This window comes from Cetorhinus maximus, chromosome 22 (assembly GCF_964194155.1).
Source record: "Cetorhinus maximus chromosome 22, sCetMax3.hap1.1, whole genome shotgun sequence".
Lineage (NCBI taxonomy): Eukaryota > Metazoa > Chordata > Chondrichthyes > Lamniformes > Cetorhinidae > Cetorhinus > Cetorhinus maximus.
The window spans coordinates 50,603,733-50,624,546 of record NC_135900.1 but is presented as its reverse complement, the minus strand read 5'-3'; the positions used below and the strand labels follow the sequence as shown (position 1 = coordinate 50,624,546).

General features: G+C 40.6%; 1 protein-coding gene across 2 annotated transcripts in view; it reads right to left on the bottom strand.

Annotated features, from left to right (window-relative positions):
* Positions 1-18,254, bottom strand: part of LOC144696690 (ninjurin-2-like) — a 237,826-nt gene extending 219,572 nt beyond the window's left edge. Inside the window, exons 1-2 of one of the 2 annotated variants that reach the window (XR_013580225.1) lie at positions 18,097-18,238; positions 12,893-14,369 (exon numbers count right to left, since the gene is read on the bottom strand). Coding sequence is in view for 1 of the 2 variants with exons in the window: in XM_078568292.1 (XP_078424418.1) it covers positions 18,097-18,132 (36 nt within the window). In the remaining variant the exon portion in view is untranslated. Of the gene's footprint in view, positions 1-12,892; positions 14,370-18,096 lie in introns of those variants that run through there. The other variant, XM_078568292.1, reaches the window with a different exon arrangement.
* Positions 18,255-20,814: the final 2,560 nt, after the last annotated feature.

The window sequence follows — 20,814 nt, the reverse complement described above, 5'->3', positions numbered from 1 at the left end:
CACAATGCAATATATCTGGAAGTCACATGTGTCCCAATAGTCATTATCAGTTAAGTTTCCTGATAGAGTGGTGTTTCTCACAAACCATATCAATTTGAGACAATGGGGATTGTTACTCCATTTCAATTGCATTCATATACAAGACGTTGAAATGGTTTCATTCATTTGAGGACAGGATAACTGCAAGGAGGCCTCACCTAGCAGAATAGTTGTAAGTTTAATGGAAGCTCAACTGCCAAAATCTAGATACTGGAAGCAAGAGGACCATCAAAACAAAACTGTAAAAATTAATAATAATGAACGATCTTGTGTGCAAGCAGATACAGGCGAGAACTCTATTTTGTAAGGTTAGGAATAATTGTATTCAGAGGTTTTGCTAATTTTTCAAGTGAATTTAGCCTGTTAACAGGAGACACATGGTAAAGTGAAGTGGCATTTATTGAATTCATTCTATTCCTTCATATATCCATAGAAAATAAATCAGCTTGTTGGTTTACAATTGGCCTCATCTCACTAGGGTGTTTATCAGGTTACTTTCTATACGCTTAGAGAAATCCACATGGGGCCCACATGTGAAATTAGAGTATCCAGTTCACACATAGGTTGTTTCATTCTATCACTACATATTGGACAGAGGTGGTAAACCCCTGATCATAGGGGTCTGCTTTCAGGATGCTGAACCTTAAGAGAATATCTATTACAAACCCATAATTTGTAATATCTTTCTTAGCCTTTCTAAGCTCTTCTTTCTTAATGAAATTTGTTGGCTTTTCTAAGCTAAATACTTATATCTTTTTATTCGTCAGTTATTGAAAACATTAATAGGTATTTAATTCATAATGTCCAAGTGAACCTCACATGTTCCTCAGAGGTTGATTCATTGCTGAAATGTACACAGTTAAGCAAGTCCTGAAGATGTGTGACTTGCATCATTTTGTACAATTTGCAGGCAACCTACACATTTCCAGCAGAGCTGTGAAAGTAGCAGTGTAGAGTGATTTTTCAATGTCAGGGCAGCGACCAACCCCTGCACCTCCAGCACCAGCTATATTTAGCCACTGTGAGACAGTACTGTTCTACTGCTGTCAACACTTTCTAAATGATGAGGGTAACTTACACCTGTGAAAAGTCAAAGGGAGGGATTAAAGAGGTAACCAGACATAGCACACCAAACTCAGAAGCCTACAAACCTCCTCATATAAAAAAATCTGTAGAGAATATCTCTAGTCAGTTGTATTCCCTTTCTTTCCCCTTTACCTTCAAACACACAGACACACATAGTCAAAAATAAAATGGCCCATGGATCTCTTATCAAAGATAAAGCATGTTTTTATTAAGCATCAAGTTCACTTTCCGTTTATTAGCAATTTTAAATGCTTACTGAATTGCAACAAGTAAAGCATTGTATTTCATACAAACTTCTTCACAGAACCACATGACATTACAGTGCATATTTTCTGTTCCCGACACCGCTTCAAGATGCCTGTAGCATATACTTATGAATTATTCTGGTAGCTCCATGCACCTTCAGGATCTTTCCTATTGTATTTCACAGCTGTAATAATGTCTTGGTTTCAGGACCTATCCATCCAATGTGCCTTCTCCAGTAAATGGCCAAGACACAGAAAATTCTTAAAATAAATGAGTCATGACTGCTGCCTAAAAAGCAGGCATTGACCTGCATGAGTCTGTATTGTTATTGACTGAGCATCTGCATTTTAATGGAAGGGAGACTCTTGCAGCTCATGAAGGCCATAGCATTATGCATAGGGGCACAGATAGTCACGAGTGCCAAGCATAAATATCTTAGATATGGAAAAACTGCACTGTCCTCTAATTCTGCTGACAGTTTCCTAGGGGGAAAAAAATGTTTGTTTTCCCAGGTGAACAATGCATCAGAGACATGCTAGATATTGTCATATACAATGGATTGACAGATGTTCCACGTGATTGCATGGAATAAGCTGGAGGCAGACTATGGTGAGCTTAACTCTGTAGTCTACTGGTGTTGGAGTGTGTCAGTAGAACAAGTTGAATCTGCTGAAACAGTTCTACCACAGATGTTTCCAAGTAGATGTACACAATTTTGTCTGGGCAGGTGCAGATAGTTAACCCCTGGTGTATAAAGTGAACCTAACCAATATTTCTCTTTTCATCCTCTTCTTTCTCCTCGAGAAAGCAAGGTACCCAAAATAATTCCCATATCTACTAAATTTTTTTAATGTAGTAATCAAAAGTCTTCTGATTAAAATCCACCAAAAAGTACAAACAAAAATGCACCAAAAAGCTCCAAAACAAATCAAACTCTCAGAAATTTAAAGTTAAATTTTATAATCAAAATTGCTGCTGTGCTCTAAGCACATACAGCGCACTAAGGACCAGCAGCTAAAACTAAATGGCACTGTGCTAACCTAAGGCTGGAGGATGTCAGCAATCCCTGCACTCCAACTTGAACTTTCACAAGACATACTCGAGGCTCAACTTCTTCCTTAAGGAATCTCAGTGTCCTTGAGCTGAGGTATAAGAGATCCATCTCAAACCATGTCTTATTTACACTCTAACTCAGCTTAACTAACCAATCCCTCCTTCCAGACATGGGCACCTCAACTCCACCATCTTTGGTGACCTGGAGTTCTTGTCATACCACCAAGCTCAGCTAATCTCCTGCCTTTGAGAAGCAGAAACCCCGTACCTCCTTCACACTATGTGGGAAACCACCAAAGCCCTTAGCATCACTTCTCCATCACCTCTTCCAAAAATCAGACCCAGAGAGATCTGGAATAAAAGGTAAAGGAGTTAGAATTGCAACACAGGTAACAGTAACTAGAGCATGGAAAGAATGGAGTTAGATAGTCTCTTACCAATGGGTTCTGATAAGCTCCTCTAATACCCCAGCCCGAAACACTAGAAACAGAATGATAAGGCAAGAACATCAGGAAGGGGGGCCCACTGAGTGTCACCTTTGCCCTTGCTACCGATCTCCCCTGCCCCCCTGCCACGATCTTTCTCTCATCATCACTCACCTGGGGCCTGGGATCCACTATCCTAGGCCTTGGATGGATATCCTATGGGCAGCAGCCACCACCTCTCCCAGTGGCGCTGCTATTCAATAGAGCTGCTGGCCTCTGATTGACCAGCAGCTCTCAGTGGGCGGGGCTTGTGCCCCTGGGTTCTTGATCCTAGGGAAGTCCTACTGCTGTCCAGTTAAGTACCTGAATGACACTTAATTCGGCCAGTCTACCCTAAAAGAGGTGACAGGGGGCTCTCACTGGCCCTCCAGCCGGTCGGCAAGATCCCCTTCGCCCCCATTAAATATCGCCCTATATTTTAGAGAAAAAACCCTCCCAGACACTCTGAGGCTAAACTATAATCACTCTATTCAATGCAACTGGGCAATGTGTTGCAAGTCACCCAGTGCCTCTTCAATAATTAGCTTTTGACTTGTTTGGACAGAAGCTTGGGTAAGATTGCACGGTTTACTCAGAATCTTGCCTCAAAATAAATTAGAAGTTGTGAGAAGTAAAGACCTGGCTTTGTAATCTGCTATTATGTCAGAAATTGCAGTCACTTAAGCCAACAGATGAGGCTGCACTAAATCAGTACCAGTGCCAGAAAATCTCCCATTTCCCAGCAGGGTACCAATATCCCTTCAACACTGAATTCCATTGAACAGAAAACTATAATCACAAACCCACCTGCGTCAGCACAAGGTGGAGTTAGCCTCTTGTTTTTGCAAAAGAAGAAACCCCTCATAAGAATGACGGTCCCTAAATGGCTTCAATAAGTTACTCATTTTAGCTTTGCTGGAGGAGGGGCAAATGTAGACATGGCTAAATGTAGGTCTTTACTGCTCCTGTAGCAGCACTTTCACTTCTAATACAGTCAAAATTGCTCATTGCTAAAATACAGTCGAATATGACTTGCAATAATCTTTTCTCTTTTAGCAACTGGGTGGCAATAACAAGTTAGCACATATATTGGCCTCTTACTGCCAACACATATGCTTGAATTCAATAAGCGTGATGGAATTAAATCAGCCCCTGCCAACTGTAAGAGTCACGTGTGAAATGTGTTTGAGCCAGACTCAACCCATTTCCTACTACTCACAAATTCACAGTAAAAAGCTGATGTGGAAAATGGTTACATTCAAGTGAATACAGCAGGGATACTTCTGTAACATTGGTAGACATGCGTACTTTCACAGCTTTAATAAATTATTTGCATGAAGAGGGAGATTTATTCTGACTCAACTAACAATGGAGTGCTGTATAATGATAATAGGTGCTAATGCTATTCCATTGTCTCGCATCCCTTATATTTATCAGAACTATCCTCCAGTAAATCAGTACTTCTATTAAATGCTCTACAAAACACACAAGTTATGTGTACTGCAGTCTTTAATGTTAACTTCTGCGGCATCAAACCATTTTTTGAACTTAAATATTCCCTTATAAAAGTGCTAACAGATCCCACAGAGTACTGCTTCATGTAACATGCCCAGTATTGGGAAATCAGAAATGTGTGGGTTCAAAAACTCATCTGCCAGTCAGGCAAAGCACTACTACCCCAGTGTTGATACTCCAATGTGCAAAGGCAACAAGTTTGCTTTATCATCCATGTTCTTTCTGAAAGCTAGCAAACAGCTATAAAGAGCTTTTTTTTAAAAAAGAGTGATAGTAGTGTATGAGGCTAATAACAATTCTGAAATCAATCACTTCCACTGGAGGAAAGTTCAAGTGGAGGAAGGTGAAGAAGAGGGTGCATTTTGTGGGTGTAAAATAAATCAAGCTGCCACTTGTAAAATGAGAAAATGCCACTGATGCTCTGATTGTAGAGGAAACATTGCTTAAATGATGTACTGAAAAGATAAAAACTCTATTAGAAAAAAATTAATTTTGCTTAGGTGAGATCATGAAAGCTTCTTCAACATCTCCAAAAGCAGCAACACTGCACTGGGTTGTGTCCCAGTCAGGATGTTATCGACAGCAGCACCATTAAATAAATAAGGCAGTCAGTGCTGGAGTTTGTATGTCTTCTCTTTCCTTCCTCTCTCCTCCTCCTTCCATGTAATTCCTTAGTTCAAACAAGACTGACTTGTTTCTGCAAAGTATTCTAAAGCTTTAATTTCCAATAGTTGGCACTATAAAAATAAAATCAATTATACCAACAAAATTAGATTCTATTTAATGTGATGGATGCAGAGAACTCATCCTGTTTCAGACCTTCAGAACATTGAAAGCATGAATTCTTACTCAAATTTTGTAGCGACTCCAGTGTAATAATGTTCAAAAATGGCTTCTGAGAGATTTTCTGTGATCTTCACGTTTTTGTATAGGAAGAAACTGGAGAATATACAATCCAGTGTCATATGCAAATACCTGCTTCAGAAGTGGACGAATCACAAATGTTAGCAAGTGTTAGAAGATACAAAGTCCATTCAATGGAAATTATTAATATTGATTACCAGGCTAACAATTACCTATACCTGCTCCATTATATTTTTAATTATTATAGATCACAGAAATGTTACAGCACAAAAAGAAGCCTTTCAGCCCATCGTGTCGACACCAGCTCTCCAAATGTGTAATATTCACTGCCACTCCCCCACCTTCTCCCCATAACCCTGCATATTCTTCCTTTTCAAATGCTAATCCAACTCCTCTTAAATGTCTCGATTGCACCTGCCTCTCCCAAACTCTCAGGGAGCACTTTCCAGATCTTAACCACTCACTGCGTGAAAAAAGTTTCTTCTCATGTCTCCACTGCTTCTTTTGCCAATCATCTTAAATCTGTGTCCTTTTGTTTTCAATCTTTCCACCAGTGAGAGCAGTTTTTCCCTCTTTATGTCCAGATCCCTCATGATTTTGAATACCTCTGATCAAATAACCTCTCAACCTTCTCTTCTCTAAGGAATGCAGTCCCAACTTGTCCAATCTAAATAACTGAAGTTCCTCATCCTTGGAACCATTCTCATGAATCTTATCTGCACATTTTCTCATGCATTCACATCTTTACTAAAGCACGGTGCCCAGAACGGGACACATACTCCAGTTGAGGCCCAACCAGTGTTTTATACAAGTTTAACATAAGTTCCTTGTTCTTGTATTCTACATCCCTATTAATAAATCCTAAGATACTGTATGCTCTCGACCAGTCCTGCTACCTTCAATGATCTATGCACATGTACACCCAAGTCCCTCTGCTCCTGCACCACCTTTAGAATTGGACTATATTTCATATTGTCTCTCAGTGTTCTTCCTACCAAAATGAATCCCTTCATACTTCTCTGCATTGAATTTTATCTGCTATTTGTCCTCCTATTCCACCAACTTGTTTATGTCCTTTTGAGTCCTATATTTTCCTCCTCACAGTTCACAATACTTCCAAGTTTTGTATCATCCACAAATTGTGAAATTGTGCCCTCTATACCAAGGTCTAGTTCATTAATATATATCCAGAAGGGCAAAGGTCCCAAAACCAAACCCTGGGGAACTCTACTACAAACCTTCCCCCAGTCTGAAAAACATCCATCAACTACTCTGTTTCCTGTCACCCTACCAATTTTGTACCCATGATCTGAAATTTACGGCAACCCTACCAGCATGTTTTCTGCTGGGACGGGGGTGGGTGCATGTAAGATACAAGGGCTGGCAAACCCACCACCTTCCTTCCCACCCCCAAGCTACCCAAGTAAATAATTAATGGTCAATTAAGCTTTTTAACCAAGCCATTTGACCTGAAAATTATGCTGCCCACACCATAATATGGTTGGCATGGGCAGGCGGGAGGGAGTGTTTAAAAGGTGGGATGGACCGGGGGAATTGTGAGACATCCTTCAGGGGGTGCTCTATGGGGATCTCTACGGGTGCACCTCCCCCCAAGATGTTACATCCCCTTTTGTTCCTCCCTGTCTGGCCTCCAAAAGCCATCTCCCGAACCCCCCTCGCTCCCCTCACTAGGTTGCCTGATCCCTCCCCACCCTAAAATCAAGGGACTTACTTGGCTTTGAGATCCATCAAAGCTCTCCATGAGACTGCATGCAGTCCCAGCAGCACCCACTACTCAGTTCTTCCTCTGCTGGGGCTGAGAGCTACTGGGCAATCAGCTTGGCCGAAGCTCTCCATGATGGGACTTTTTCCCACTGAGGGGTGGAAGTCCCACTCTCAGCCTGTTTAGACCACCAGCAGCACATTATAGCTGCAAAGCAGGCTTTTATTTCAGGTGTGTTGGCTGCCAGCTGACTCTTCCAAAGGGCAATAAGCAGCCATGTGAAATCCAGCCCCATGTTGTTACTGCCTTTTTATTCGATGCGCTGTAACTTTGTTCACAAGCCTATTGTGCGACATTGCATCAAATGATTTTGGAAGTCCATGTACACCACATCAGCATTGCACTCATCAACTCTCTCTGTTGCCTCTTTAACTAATTTGCTGGAGTTGTTTGAACATGATTTACCTTTAACAAATCCATGCTGGCTTTCCTTAATTAGCCTGCATGTGCCCAAGTGGCTTTAATTTTGTCCTAAATTGATGTTTCCAAAAGCTTCCGCACCACCAAAGTTAAACTGACTGGCCTGTAGTTGCTGGGATTATGTTTATATCTCTTTTTCAACAAAGGTGAAACATTTGCAATTCTCCAGTCCTCTGGCACCACCCCCGATTCCAAGGAAGACTCAAAGATTATGGCCACCGCCTCTGCAATTTCCATTCTCACCTCCCCAGTATCCTTAGATGCATCTCAACTGGTCCTGGTGCCTTCTCCACTTTAAGCACAGACAGCCTATCCAATATCTCCTCCTTATCAATTTTTAATCATTCAAGTATCTGAATTACCTCCTCTTTCACCATGATCTTTCTTCGTAAAGACAGAAGCAAAGTATTCATTTAATACCTCAGTTATGCACCCAGCTCCATATGTAAATTTCCTTTTTGGTCCCTAATCTGCCCCACTCCTTTTACCACCCATTTACTATTTACACGCCTTTAAAAGAATTTGGGATTCCCTTTTATATTAGGTACTAGTCTCTTTTCATACTCTCTCTTTGTTTCTCTTATTTGCTGTTTCACTTCCCCTCTGAACCTTCTATATTCAGCCTGGTTCTCAGTTGCAGTATCCACCTGACATTGGTCATAAACACACTTTTTCTTCTTTATCTTAATCTCTATCTTTTTCACCATCCATGTCTGGATTTGTTTGCCCTACCTCTGCCCTTCCTGGAAATGTATTTTGATTGTGCCCTAAATCTTCTTTAAATGTAGTCCATTGTTCAGTTACCATTTTTCTTGCCAACCTATGATTCCAATTTATCTGGCCCAGATCCATTCTTATTCCCAATGAGCTTGGCTGTGCCCCAGTTAATTATTCTTACTCCGGATTATTCATTGTCCTTTTCTATATCCAACCTAAGCCTTATGACATAATGATCACAGTCCCCTAAATGTTTCTCTCCTGATCTACTCTCTTGATCTACTCAACCCAGCTTATCCCAAGAACCAAGTCTAGCAGTGCCTCCTTTCTCCCTGGAACAGAAACATACTGCTGTAGAAAATTTTCCTGATCAGACTGTAGGAACTCTTTGCCCCCTCTACTTTTACACTAATACTATCCCAGTCTATATTCAAATAATTACAGTCCCTCACAATAACTGCTCCTATCATTCCTGCACCTCTCTGTAATGTCCATGTAAATTTACATCTTTCCCACTAGTTGGTAGCCTACAGACTATATTGAGCAATAATTGCACATTTTTTGTTCCTTAGCTCTAGCCAAATAGATTCTGTCCTTGACCCTTCTGAGATATCCTCCTCTCCAGCACAGCAATGCTCTCCTTAATCTATACCACCACCCCTCCCTCTTTTCTTCCTTTCCTATCTTTCCTGAATACTTTGTATCCAGAAATATTTGATGCCCAGTTCTGCCCTTCTTTGAAGCAGGTCTCTGTTGCAGCCACAACACGTACTTCCACATGGCAATTTGTGCCTGTAACTCACCAATCTTATTTACCAGTCCATGCATTCATATACATGCACTGTAACCTTGATTTAGACTTTATTAGTGAGTATCCCATCAAGGGTTCTGAGAGCAAGACTTTCAGTTGTGCTTCATCCTGAACACATGATTTGAGTCAGAATTCTAAGAGGTTGCTCTTGTGCTTATGTTGAATGACTGTTTTTAATAAATTCTGGAGCTTCCTTTTTTAATCTTCCTTAGTACTCATTTGAACTTCAAAAGGGAAAAGTAACCATACAACCTAGAATGCTAGCCTTTGTTCCTCAGTGTTTTCCTACTTTGCTGTTTCATGAAAGAGGGTTCAATCCCATGTAAAATATTTTTGTCACAGAAGCATAGTCCAAGCTTCCAGAAGAGGATGACTAAGGAAGTACAATGTTTACTGTTTTGAGAACAGTATAAAAATAACTGAAGCATTGTCATCTATCTGAACTGTTGATTGCTCTTTCTACTGTTTAATTTTACTCTTTAACAAAAATCAATAATTAGTTATAGGCTCAGCTAAACTAGTGTATTTAATTTGATTGTCAGAAAGATTAAGCATAGAAAGTGCTTTACTGCATTATTTCCAATTCATATCACATGGTTAAAGAGTTCATTGTTCACCCAAAGATCTGCTTTCCCAGATACTTTGCACAGAACCAAGTTTCAGTTCTTAGAAAACACACACATCTGTGGAAAGTGACTTTTATCTGCAGACACTTTGAATCAAGTAATGTTTAAAATTATATATCAGAGTTATATATCTTGTGTGTTGTTTTATTTAGAACATTATTGGTTGCTTTAGAATGTTGTGGATTGTCTCAACTGCTGTGGTGGAACTTGTCACAGCTGACAAAACGTGAGCAGAGTTTCTGGAGCAGGTTGTTGGATGTGGATTGGCCTGAAGCCTCCTAAGTGAGATGAAAGCTCTTAATAAAAAGATTTTTTTTCCAGCTTTGTAGTTACAGAGCATCAACCATGCAGGGAAAACCCTCAAGGAAGAACTGCATAATTGTAGTAACATTGAGTTGCATGGCAGAGGTATGTGCTCAACTGAGTGCCCTATGCACCTGTATATAACTGTTAATGTTGAAAAATGTCCTCTGGTGCTTCACAGTGGAGAAAAAATAAATGGAAGGCAAGCCTTGTTGGAGACCTAGAAGCAATTGCTAAAAGATTAGTCAAACCGATGGATTTTGTAAAGGCCTTTGAAAAGAGAAGTAAGGAGGTAGAGAGGTGGAAGGGTTTGCAGAAGGAGATGCAAGGGTAGAGCTGAGGGGGCTGAAGGCTGTATCCAAAATGGAGCAGAGGAATAGAGGAGATGCATAGCAGGCCTTCCAATATCTCCTCTTTTAACTCAGCATTCATCTCCATGAAGCATCTTGGAACATTTTCCGGCAATATGCCTGCAAATTGTTCTTAAGGTCAGAGTCAGAAGACCAAATAGCACAAAACATAAGACTGGAGAAAGTTGTAAAAGTAGGCTGTAGTGAGACTTGGGAGGGGTTTGTAGATGAACAGGAAATTTTGAATTCAGTGCAGTATAAAAAGCCAGTGCAGTCCAGCAAGGATGAGGGTGAATAGCAAGCAGGGCATAGTATGTGTTGTGATATGATTGGCAAAGGTTTGGGTGGGAACTGGCAATCAGGAAGCCAGCAAAGAGGCCTTTGGGGAAATCATGCCCAGAGGTCATGAATGTGAGAGAGTTTCAGTGATAGTAGAACTAGGACAGGGGTGGAGGGTAAGGTTACACATGAAAACAAGCAGTTCCAGTGCTAAGTAGGATATGAAATTTAAAGCTCAACTGTGGGGCAAAAATAATTTAAATCCTGTACATGAACTGTTTCAGTCTGAACAAATAGCCAGAGATGGGGTGTCAGAGGCAAGGTTAAAACATTTTTGGTTCGGCTTTCCTATCTTGACCTCTCTCCAGGGATCCTTCAGCGATGTCTGGTGAATTCACCATTGTAGTACCAGCAGTCACCACTCCTCCCAGTGGCACTGCCATTACTAAAGACTTGCCATCCTCTGATTGGCCAGCAGTTATCATGGGTGGGATTTACATCATCTGGAAGCTTAATTGGAAGGGAGACCCAACGCTGACCAGGCAAGTGCCTTGTTGGGATATATAACAGCGCTGGGCCTCCCAGAGGAAAGTGTTCCGGGGCTCTTACCGGTTCTCCAGTGGGTGAGACCCCCATCGCCCACATTAAACCCTAGCCCATCTCTCAATTGAATGCATGTTTGAAAAAAAAATCTTGCTTTTTATTGATATCCCCAGGAATTAACGCTGACTGTAAGTTTAGTTTCTTGAAACTTGTCATCTGAAACTGGGCTATTCATAGAGACATCATAGCTTAGCTGTGATACACCAAACATGCAGTAATGTCTTGACAACCATCTGCCTTTCTTATCAAGATAGACATTATAATTATGACAAAGTAGTATTGGTTGATTACTTAAGGCTTTCTATTGCACTTGCTATCTTCCACACACAAAATACTTAAGGTTCAGCCAAACCTACATGAGACTGCCAAATCTGAATTGAGGCACATTATTTAAAATCACTCTAAATAAGTACCAGCAGGATTCAAAGAGTCACTATGTATTATTTGTAACACCATACACTGACAGTGACATTCTGACTTCTAATCTACTTTAACTTGCAAAACATAAAATAAATCAGCACATTGTCAAAAGAATTGATTGGATTTTGTTTTATTTATCCAGCTCCTGCTGGCAAGATCCAGATTGAAGACTCCTTCAAGACTGTGGTCAGGAACATAGTGAAAATAAACAAGCGGAGGTGTGGTTTCACAGAAACAAGAATAAAATATACTTCACTTGCACATACTAATGTTTAATAAAAATTAAAACAAGTGACAGAAAGAAGATAAAGTCTGTCCTGGTGGTGCAGTACCCAAGTGCTCCATATGACCCCATCAAACAGGTGCAAGAATCAGTCTCACAGGGCAATGTAATCCACATCACAGGCTTCAACCTGAAGGTGCAAATGTCTGGAAGGCAACACTGCATTCTGTTAATGTCATGCAACATCTCTACCAGCTGTGAAGAATCTCCCTTTTTAGATTCATATTATCCAGTTGAAGATATTTGTTTTCTGACTATTTGAGCTATACGGTATGAGTATAACCAGAGTTTGGAATTGTGTTACAACAAATGTTCCTACTCCTATTTATTTTCACAGTCAGACTGCAAAGTAAGACTTGAGAGATTATAATCCTCTGTCATTCATCACATACTTCATATGATTTTGTCTTAATATTGCAAATATCATTACATCATCATCATCATCATGTAGTGTGGAACAGAGTTGTGAGACCAGGTTACAGGTGTGGTTAATTAAAATCAATCTATTTATTGGGTAGTCACACCCTTATGACATGTGTAATTCTGGAATTAATAATATTCTACACCCTCAAACAAAATGCTGTATTACAGCATTTAGTGAGATAAATTCAACCCAGCGGGCAAATACAAAACTGAAAACAACAATACCCCAAGGATGACATCAAGAGGCAGTAACACCTTGAGCAAAGATTGTGCATGTTAACAACATCAGTGCATTTGATTAGAGACACACCTTTTGAAGCTGTTTCTCGATTCAAGATAATGTCCCTACTGCTGATGCACTTTGCTGATTTTGTCGTCAAAAGCCATAACCAACAAAGTCGGTACCTTACCCAAGGGTTAGGATGTTATGCAATCATCAGTGATCACAAAATAACTTTATTGGTTAGTGCAAAGGTGAGCAAAGAAATTTCAACTATTCAGTCCACTAGTAACCAACGTACACAGGAAAAGTGTGTCTCCTCATCCCCACCTCTGATTTCAAGCCACTTTGCATGAATGCTGTTAAGGACAACACTGTCAGCAGAGCTGCAGTTGAAGTCTTTTATTTCTTAATGCACCATGAGTCTAGCAACGCAATCATGACCTTATTTACATTCAGTTTGTTCCTGACTTTGGAGGCAATGTCAGTTACAAATTGTTAAGTAGTGTGAGATTTGTATTCATCTTTTCCTTCCCCGTAACTTAATGAACAGCTAGCACTTCAACCACCAAATTTATATATTTTGATACAATTGTTTCCACCTACAGCCATTGTTTTTCAGACATTTTCTTCTAACGAGCCAATTATTTTCACTTTTTATTGAAGATTCTCATCTATGGTCAGTTTTTTTTTTAAATTGCAAGGTTTGTTTTTACAGATTATATTTTGTTATTGTTTGGCTCACCTGGGGATCTATTGCATTAGCTAATGACTCAAACAATAGAATGTGATGGTGGGCATCACCAAATAGGATGGAATTTCTTCAGACAACAAAAGAGAAGCCTCAAAAGAACTGATCACAGAGACAATTATTAGTTTTATTGGCCCCTGGAGGATGTCAAAAATCAGTCTGGACACTGTCCTTCAGAACCACATTTAGACTGAGAGAAGAGCTTTTTGATCTTTCTATCCTTTCCTCAGTGACTATAAATTGCCAATGCAGTTTAATCTGGTGGCAAATAAAAATGTGCCAAACAGTTCCCCATCATAGTTTAGAACCTCCAGGCATATAATAGGACTTCTCTTCACCTACCTAAGTGATTGAATGAGGTGGATTTGTGGCAAAAAGAGAAAATGGCTACAATAAGGAAGGGCTCCAGCCTACACCAATCTAACACTGATGCACTAGCAGCAAACTATTCACAGCTGGCACATCTTGTTGCAAAGGAAATTGCATGAAGACCCGGATTAAGGAGTTGCTGCCAAGAAACCAGATAGATGGTTGTCCTGCCACCATACTGGTGAGGAAAGTCAGGGACTGAGGTCAAGTGTTCAAGGACATTACTCAGAGAGCACATGCACATATTTGAAGGACATAATACCTATCATGATTATGTTGCAAAGAAGGAAGCAGTTGCTTCACAACTCCAACTGTCAACCACTGTTCCATGATGCGATTAAGAGGATGGTGGTCTTGCACTTGCACATTTTATGGTGAGATGCATTGTTCCATCCATGGTACCTACTATGTCTTGTGAAGGTACAAACTCACACTTGTCAGCTGTTGAATAATCAAACTCATGAATATTGGCTGGTTGGAGGAGGGAGGTGAAAGAGAAAGGTAAGTATGGTCTCAAGTCAAGGTGACTCCAAGATTACAAGTGGAGTTAGAAGTTTGGAACCAACTCAATCCAGTTTGACAGATTTGCTAATTGGATATTAGAGTCAGGTGGGTCCACAATACTCCAGAGCACTGCTGATGTTTGACCAGTTCAGTAGTGGAATCTAGAGGTGAAGATCTGTCATTCAAAACTGGGATTCTTTCCATTTGACTCCAGTAAAGCCTGCAAGTTGCTCTAAAATCCTAGAAGGAAATGGTTGTTAGTCCAATGAAATGGGAAGTTGGAAGAACACAAATTGTTGGGTTGAACTTCTATAACAAAATTTCTAAGCTGTAATATTACACAGCATGCACAATATGCATCAAGGTAAAATCAAGAGATGTATATTTCTATTGACAACCTGTCAAATTATCATGACAGATTATTATTATTAAGCCTGCATTCAAAACACTCATGTAAAGATTGTTCATTACAATAACAACTTTCATTTTACATTATTTCATGCCAAGATCCTGTTAGAAAATGAAATGTCAAACCTCGCAGTGTGTCTGAAAACCTTTTGTGAAGTATTACCTCATGGTGTAGCACATTGGAATTTTGCATATGTTACAGAGTTTGGTAAGTATCTCTCCAAACTCTCTTCAAACTCCTCACTTTAAGGGAAGGGGCAAGCCATAAGTTTGGATTTTTTTGGAAAAGGTTAATTGAATCCTCATTATGATAAGTATATTTTTAAACAAACCAGAATTTTTTGAATGATCATGGGACAGCAGGCTTAAACTAGTCGGTCTTTCCAATTTCTGGGATATCAGCTGATCAGTTAATAGTGCTTTCATTGTATCTGACTTTGCACAACAGTTAAGGATAAATAATTGGATTGTAAAGCTTAAAACTTGGACTCTGAACCCAAGGTTTAGTCACATTTTTTTGGTAAGCCAAATATAAACAGGAGAGTTTTTGTCCTTCAAGACATGTATATTCAATACAGATCATTTCACATTTGAGACAGCAACAAAAAGGGAGTCCAAGCAATGTTTTAAAAATGTTTCTGCAATGCATGGCCACTATGCCTGACTTAATGGGATCTGTAACTTTCATTCCTCCTGGGCAAAATAAATTATTTTGAATTACTGTCAAAAACAATTGGGTTTATGTCATCCAGAAGCCACTACCAATTTGTCAAACAATATCTTAAAAGGGTTAACATTTATTATTTGCCTAGGAAACAAATTCCATAGGATAAATATAGCAATTCAAAAATTCAGGATAAAGTGAGATTTTGGATGGGCTTCATTGTCACAAAAACTTGTATTTCATGTAGTACCTTTAAAATAGAAAAATGTTACACTGTGTTTCACAGAGGTGAAAGAAAATGGATATCAAGCTGGCTGATAGGGAGAGTAACAAAAACTTGGTCAAAGAGGTAGGTGTAAAAGATCTTAAAAAGAGAGGGAGATATAAAGGTGGCGAGGTTCAAGGAAACCTGGCTAGAAGGATTCAAACAGGAAGTTGTGCAAGATGGGCAAAGATCAGGAATGCAACAACTGAGTTGAGGATCAAGTAGAGGAAAGGGGTTTATAAATGGGGCTCTGAAGAAGGGTCATATGGACTCAAAACGTTAAGTCTGTTTCCCTCTCCACAGATGCTGTCAGACCTGCCGAGTTTTTCCAGCATTTCCTGTTTGTATTTCAGATTTCCAGCATCCACAGCATTTTGCTTTTACCTTTGTAAATGGGGTGTTGGTTGACAGGGACAGAGAAAGGGTCAAGGAAGCTTTATTTTTTAAAAGAGGGAGAAAAATGTAATTGATTCAATTAACCGTCAAAGCAACAACATTGACAATGTCATTGGCAAGAGTTGTGATTTTACATTAAAAGTCACCCTAAAAGAAGTCATGGGGGAGACAATGGCATAGTGGACCAGTAATCCAGAGGCCCATGCTAATGTTCTGGGGACACGGGTTCAAATCCCATCATGGCAGCTAGTGGAATTTAAATTCAATTAATGAATCTGGAATAAAAAAGCTTATGGCCATGAAAATGTTGTCAATTGCTGTAAAAACCCATCTGGTTCACTAATCGTCCTTTAGGGAAGGAAAGCTGTTGTCCTTGCCTGGTCTGGCCTACATGTGACTCCAGCAATGTGGTAGACTCTTAACTGCAAGCCACTCAGTTCAAGGGCAATTAGGGATGAGCAACAAATGCTGATGTTGCCAGCAACACCCACATCCCATGAAAGAATATTATTTAAAAATCAGGGCCATGTGGTGGCTTTCCTTGTTCTAAGCATTGTGGATAACGAAAGGTACTCAGAGAATTCACCTCACCTAATTTGTCACCAGAGCTTGCTGGGATTCTTGGCTCCTTTTATTTTGTTCTAAATATTCATATATTTTTCTATTTCTAAATATTCTAATTTTTTTACTTAAATAAATCAGGACAAGTAACCTTAGCATTGTCTTATTTTTCATGTCTTCTGATATCCTGGCAATCTTATATATGCTCCATTAAATAATTGCTATGGTGTGAGGTTGATCTGAGTGGTACCAAGCCCGATCATGACAGTGTGTAAAAACGCAAAGGTTTCGTTCATGGAACTTTAAGTCTGCTTGACATTTAGCAAATTAACTGAGTACAGCATCACTGATTTGGCCGCTAAACTATTGCATGATTCCCTAGAATAAGCAGTGAAACTTCTTGTGTTGAACTTTAGTAGCACCGTTAGATGCAAGACTCCGTCAAATGCTTTGCAAAATGATGGCACGATAAAAATGCACATCACAAACATGGCCATGTGGCCACGCCAACAGCAGCCCCAGGGCCAATGAGTCTCAAATTTGTTTTGTTTGGCTCTGGTGCACAGCAGAAATCTCCTAACTCCAGCCTCAGGCTGCTGCAGAAACAATGCGCTGGATAATGTCACCTGACTGACAGTATCACAACCCGAAGATCGCGCTTTAAACGAACATTAAACAAATACTGATCACATCCCATACGGGCAGCATAGCAAACCATTTAGCGAAGTATGAGAAAAACCACCGGAGGCATCAAAGTTCTCTTCAGATGCCCTTCTGTCCCTTATGTATATCCTTTATATAATTATTCTCAAATACCGACTATTATGCAATTTAGTCAAGTTCTGTTTGGTGGGAATCAAGGGGACTCGTTTCACTTCTTGGGATCTCACTATACCAACTATGAAGTATTTGGCTCAAAGCGCACAGCTTTGTAAAGTGTGCAAAGAGGTGAATCGTGCACTTACACACAATAAAGGTGATAATAACTGTCAGTTCGAACACACGATATTTCAAAGCTTTCATTACCAGTTCCTTTGGAATTTAATCTCAAATTTAAATCAATTTAGTAATAACTTCACATCGTGGCAAATTCCCACGCCTAAACTAAAGGCACTGATGGATAGCACATGACAGGGTAAGGGCCAACGTGCCCAAACTACTTGGGACATGAGGCTGTTCTTTAGGTTATCGGTGAGAAAGCTGCAGTCAGACCCACGCAATGGAGCGCGGCGAAGTGCAAATGAAAAGATTTTATTGACATTATCTGCTCGTCTGCTGGGGTTGTTTAGATCTTGGGAAAAGGAGGAATTCACAATTACAGTTAATACCATAAAGAAAACTCCTTCAACAATCTTACCACATATACTGGCAATAAGTGACAGCTTGAGATAAGGGGGAATTATCGCCACGTAGTCAGACCGTAACCCAGTGAAAACTGGAAATTGGATAGGGTGGCTGTTCGCCCTTTCTCCCACTATAAGTATCGCCCCCGAATCTCCCTCAGACCCAGGCAGCCAGCGGGCGCTCCTTGGCTGGACCTCGTAGAATGGCGGAGGCCTGCAAATTACACAACTAAGACTTTCACATCTGTGATAAATTCAACAGTTGCAGGGGATAGATCGAAAGGATAAACTAGTACACGAAATTAAAGTGTGTGCCGAGCGGTTACTCACGGCGTGCTCACGGGACCCAGTCGTCGAAGTGCTCATGGTTTCTTTCGGACGTTAATTGTTTTTTTTTCGCCCTGGTGATCGGTAAACGGGCCTGGAGTGAATTCCGTTAAATATATCTGATCGAGGCGGTGGGTGGAGAAGCGGCGAGTGAACAAGTGTCTTTGTGATTGATGTAATGGGATCCATTGTCAATAGGGGGCGATTCTCGGGAGGAAAGAGGAGGGGAGATGGGGAGAGGGAGAGGAGATGGGGAGAGGAGGAGGAGGAGGGGGTGGTTACACGGTAATAAATGCATATTTTGACAAAAGGTTTGATTAATAAAAATAAATCAATCAAATATTTCCAGATTAATTCTAATGTAATGAATACACCGTGCTTTAGAAACATCTGCGGCCCAAATGCTGTAAATTATATGATTTAATTTGATGTTTCCTTTTTTGTGTATGATGTGGGTATTATTAATTTTGTCCCAATAAAATGGGACATTTTTGTTAGATTTCTTTTATTTCGGGCGATGACACCCAGCCCCCTCGCCTTTTGATGTCTTTGAAGGTTCCGTTAAAATAGTTAGAAATATCTGGCCCACTGTAAAGTTCTACAGGCTGGAATAACGTTTCCCAAAATTTCTGTCGCTTTCACGCTGTCCATTCAGGGTGTGTCTCGGACTATCCGCCAAACCAATACAGCGGCTCAACAGCTTCCTCAGGCTTAAAAGTGTAGACTTAAAGGACTTTGCGGACATGCGTTTGCAAAAACTTTCCATTCATTTAGCAACATTCAACATAAATTGCGTCCAAATGCACTGTCATTTAACTTGCACGGAGCATTATCACAAGGAGTAACCTCCGATTGATTCTTCTGCTTCACTGAACGAAGGCAACAACAATCACTTATTTTTCCACTCGCCAATTTGCAGACATCAAGCTTCAACAGACAGCAATATGATAAGACCAGATAACATGTTTTTGTGATATTGATTGAGGGGTAAATGTTGATCAAGCATAACTGCCCTCCTCTGCACATGGGATTTTTTTTACATCCACCTGAGAGGGCAAATGGCCTTTCAGTTTAACATCTCATTTGAAAAGTAACACCACTTGACAGTGCAGTACTCCCTCAGTGTTGCACTGGATTGTCAGCTTAGATTTTGTGCTTTTATGCTGGAGTGGGACTTCAGTCCACAACCTTGTGCATCAGAGGCAAGTGTGCTTGCTTGAGCCATAGCTGTGACTGTAGATTTTAAGCATCATCTTAAAGAAGTAGAGAGCCAAAAAGGTTGAGGGAGGGAATTCCTGAGCTTAGGACCTCAGCAGCTGAAGGTACGGCCATAATTGGAGGAATAGTTGAAACCAGGGCTATGCAAAAGTTTAGAATTGGAGTATCTAAGAGGGTCATAGCGTGGAGGGAGATTTCAGAGATAGGAAGGAGTGAGGCCATGGAGGGATTTGAAACAAGAATGTGAATTTTGAAATCCAGGCATTGCTTAACTGGGATTTAATGTATATGAGTGAGCACGGGGGCAATGAGTAAACGGAACTTGGTGCAAGTTGGAACATGAGTTGCAGAGTTTAAGTTTATAAAGGGTGGAAGATGGGAGGCTAGCCAAAAATGCATTGGAATAGTCCAGTCAAGAGGTAACAAAGGCACGAATGAGGGCTTAAGTAGCAGATGAGCTGAGGCAGGGCAATGTTAGAGATAGAAATAGGTGGTGTTAGTGCTGGCACAGTTATGTGGTCAGAAACTCAACATTGGGTCAAGTACAACAACAATGTTGGAAACAGTTTGTTTCAACCTCAGGCAATGCCAGGGAGAGGGATGGAGTTTGTAGCAGGACTCAAGATTATTACAGCACAACCAAAACCTGTCTTTATCCAATAAGGACAATGAAGTTTTCACTCTGCAGCAAAGACAGGAAGCTTGGCTGAATTCCCAATGCTGCAGCTGAGATCAGTTAACACAGCACATAGGGTCAAACTTGCAACTTTCACACACTCCACAGCGATCCTACTCACTGACGGTTCGAGGGGCATCACCATCCATTCTTTCACACACACTTTCATTGTCCTCATCCCATCCATGGGACCATTCACCAACCACACATGCCAGGCATATATGACTAATGTATTTATGATGGGCAGCATCTACTCACTATGCCATCAGCAGGAGGGCCCACCAAACACTAAGATGGTACCTTCTTGTCCCATCATTTATGAACAGATACAGATGAAATTAAATATTAATAGTTTGTAACTTCATCCAAATTCAAAGCTAGCTGTGGATGTAGAACTGAAAGAAGAAATAGAGATATGGGGTGGAATCATCCCAGATTTGCACCAAGTGCGGTAGCAGGTGGGTAAACGCTGTACCCATTGGCCGCGATGGCAGGTTTTCACACTGTATCATCCCAAACCCGCCATATTATTTATGCATTCCCTGGAAACACACCTTTTCCATGGTGGACGAGCTCTCATTCGCCCGCCAACCATCACCTCACCGCTTTATCACACCAGGTGCGATATTTAAAGTCCAGCCGCGTGCATACATCTCAGCGCTTCCAGACCATGACTGCTGCAGGGAAGATGTCCACGAAAGGCAAAAAGATTGCAGCCCCAGGTTCAGTGGCAAGTTACTGGAACGCCTTTTGAATACCGTGGAGTCCCATCAGAATGTCCTCTACCCCCACTCTGGGTGCAGGATGGGCAGCAGCGTGACCAACCA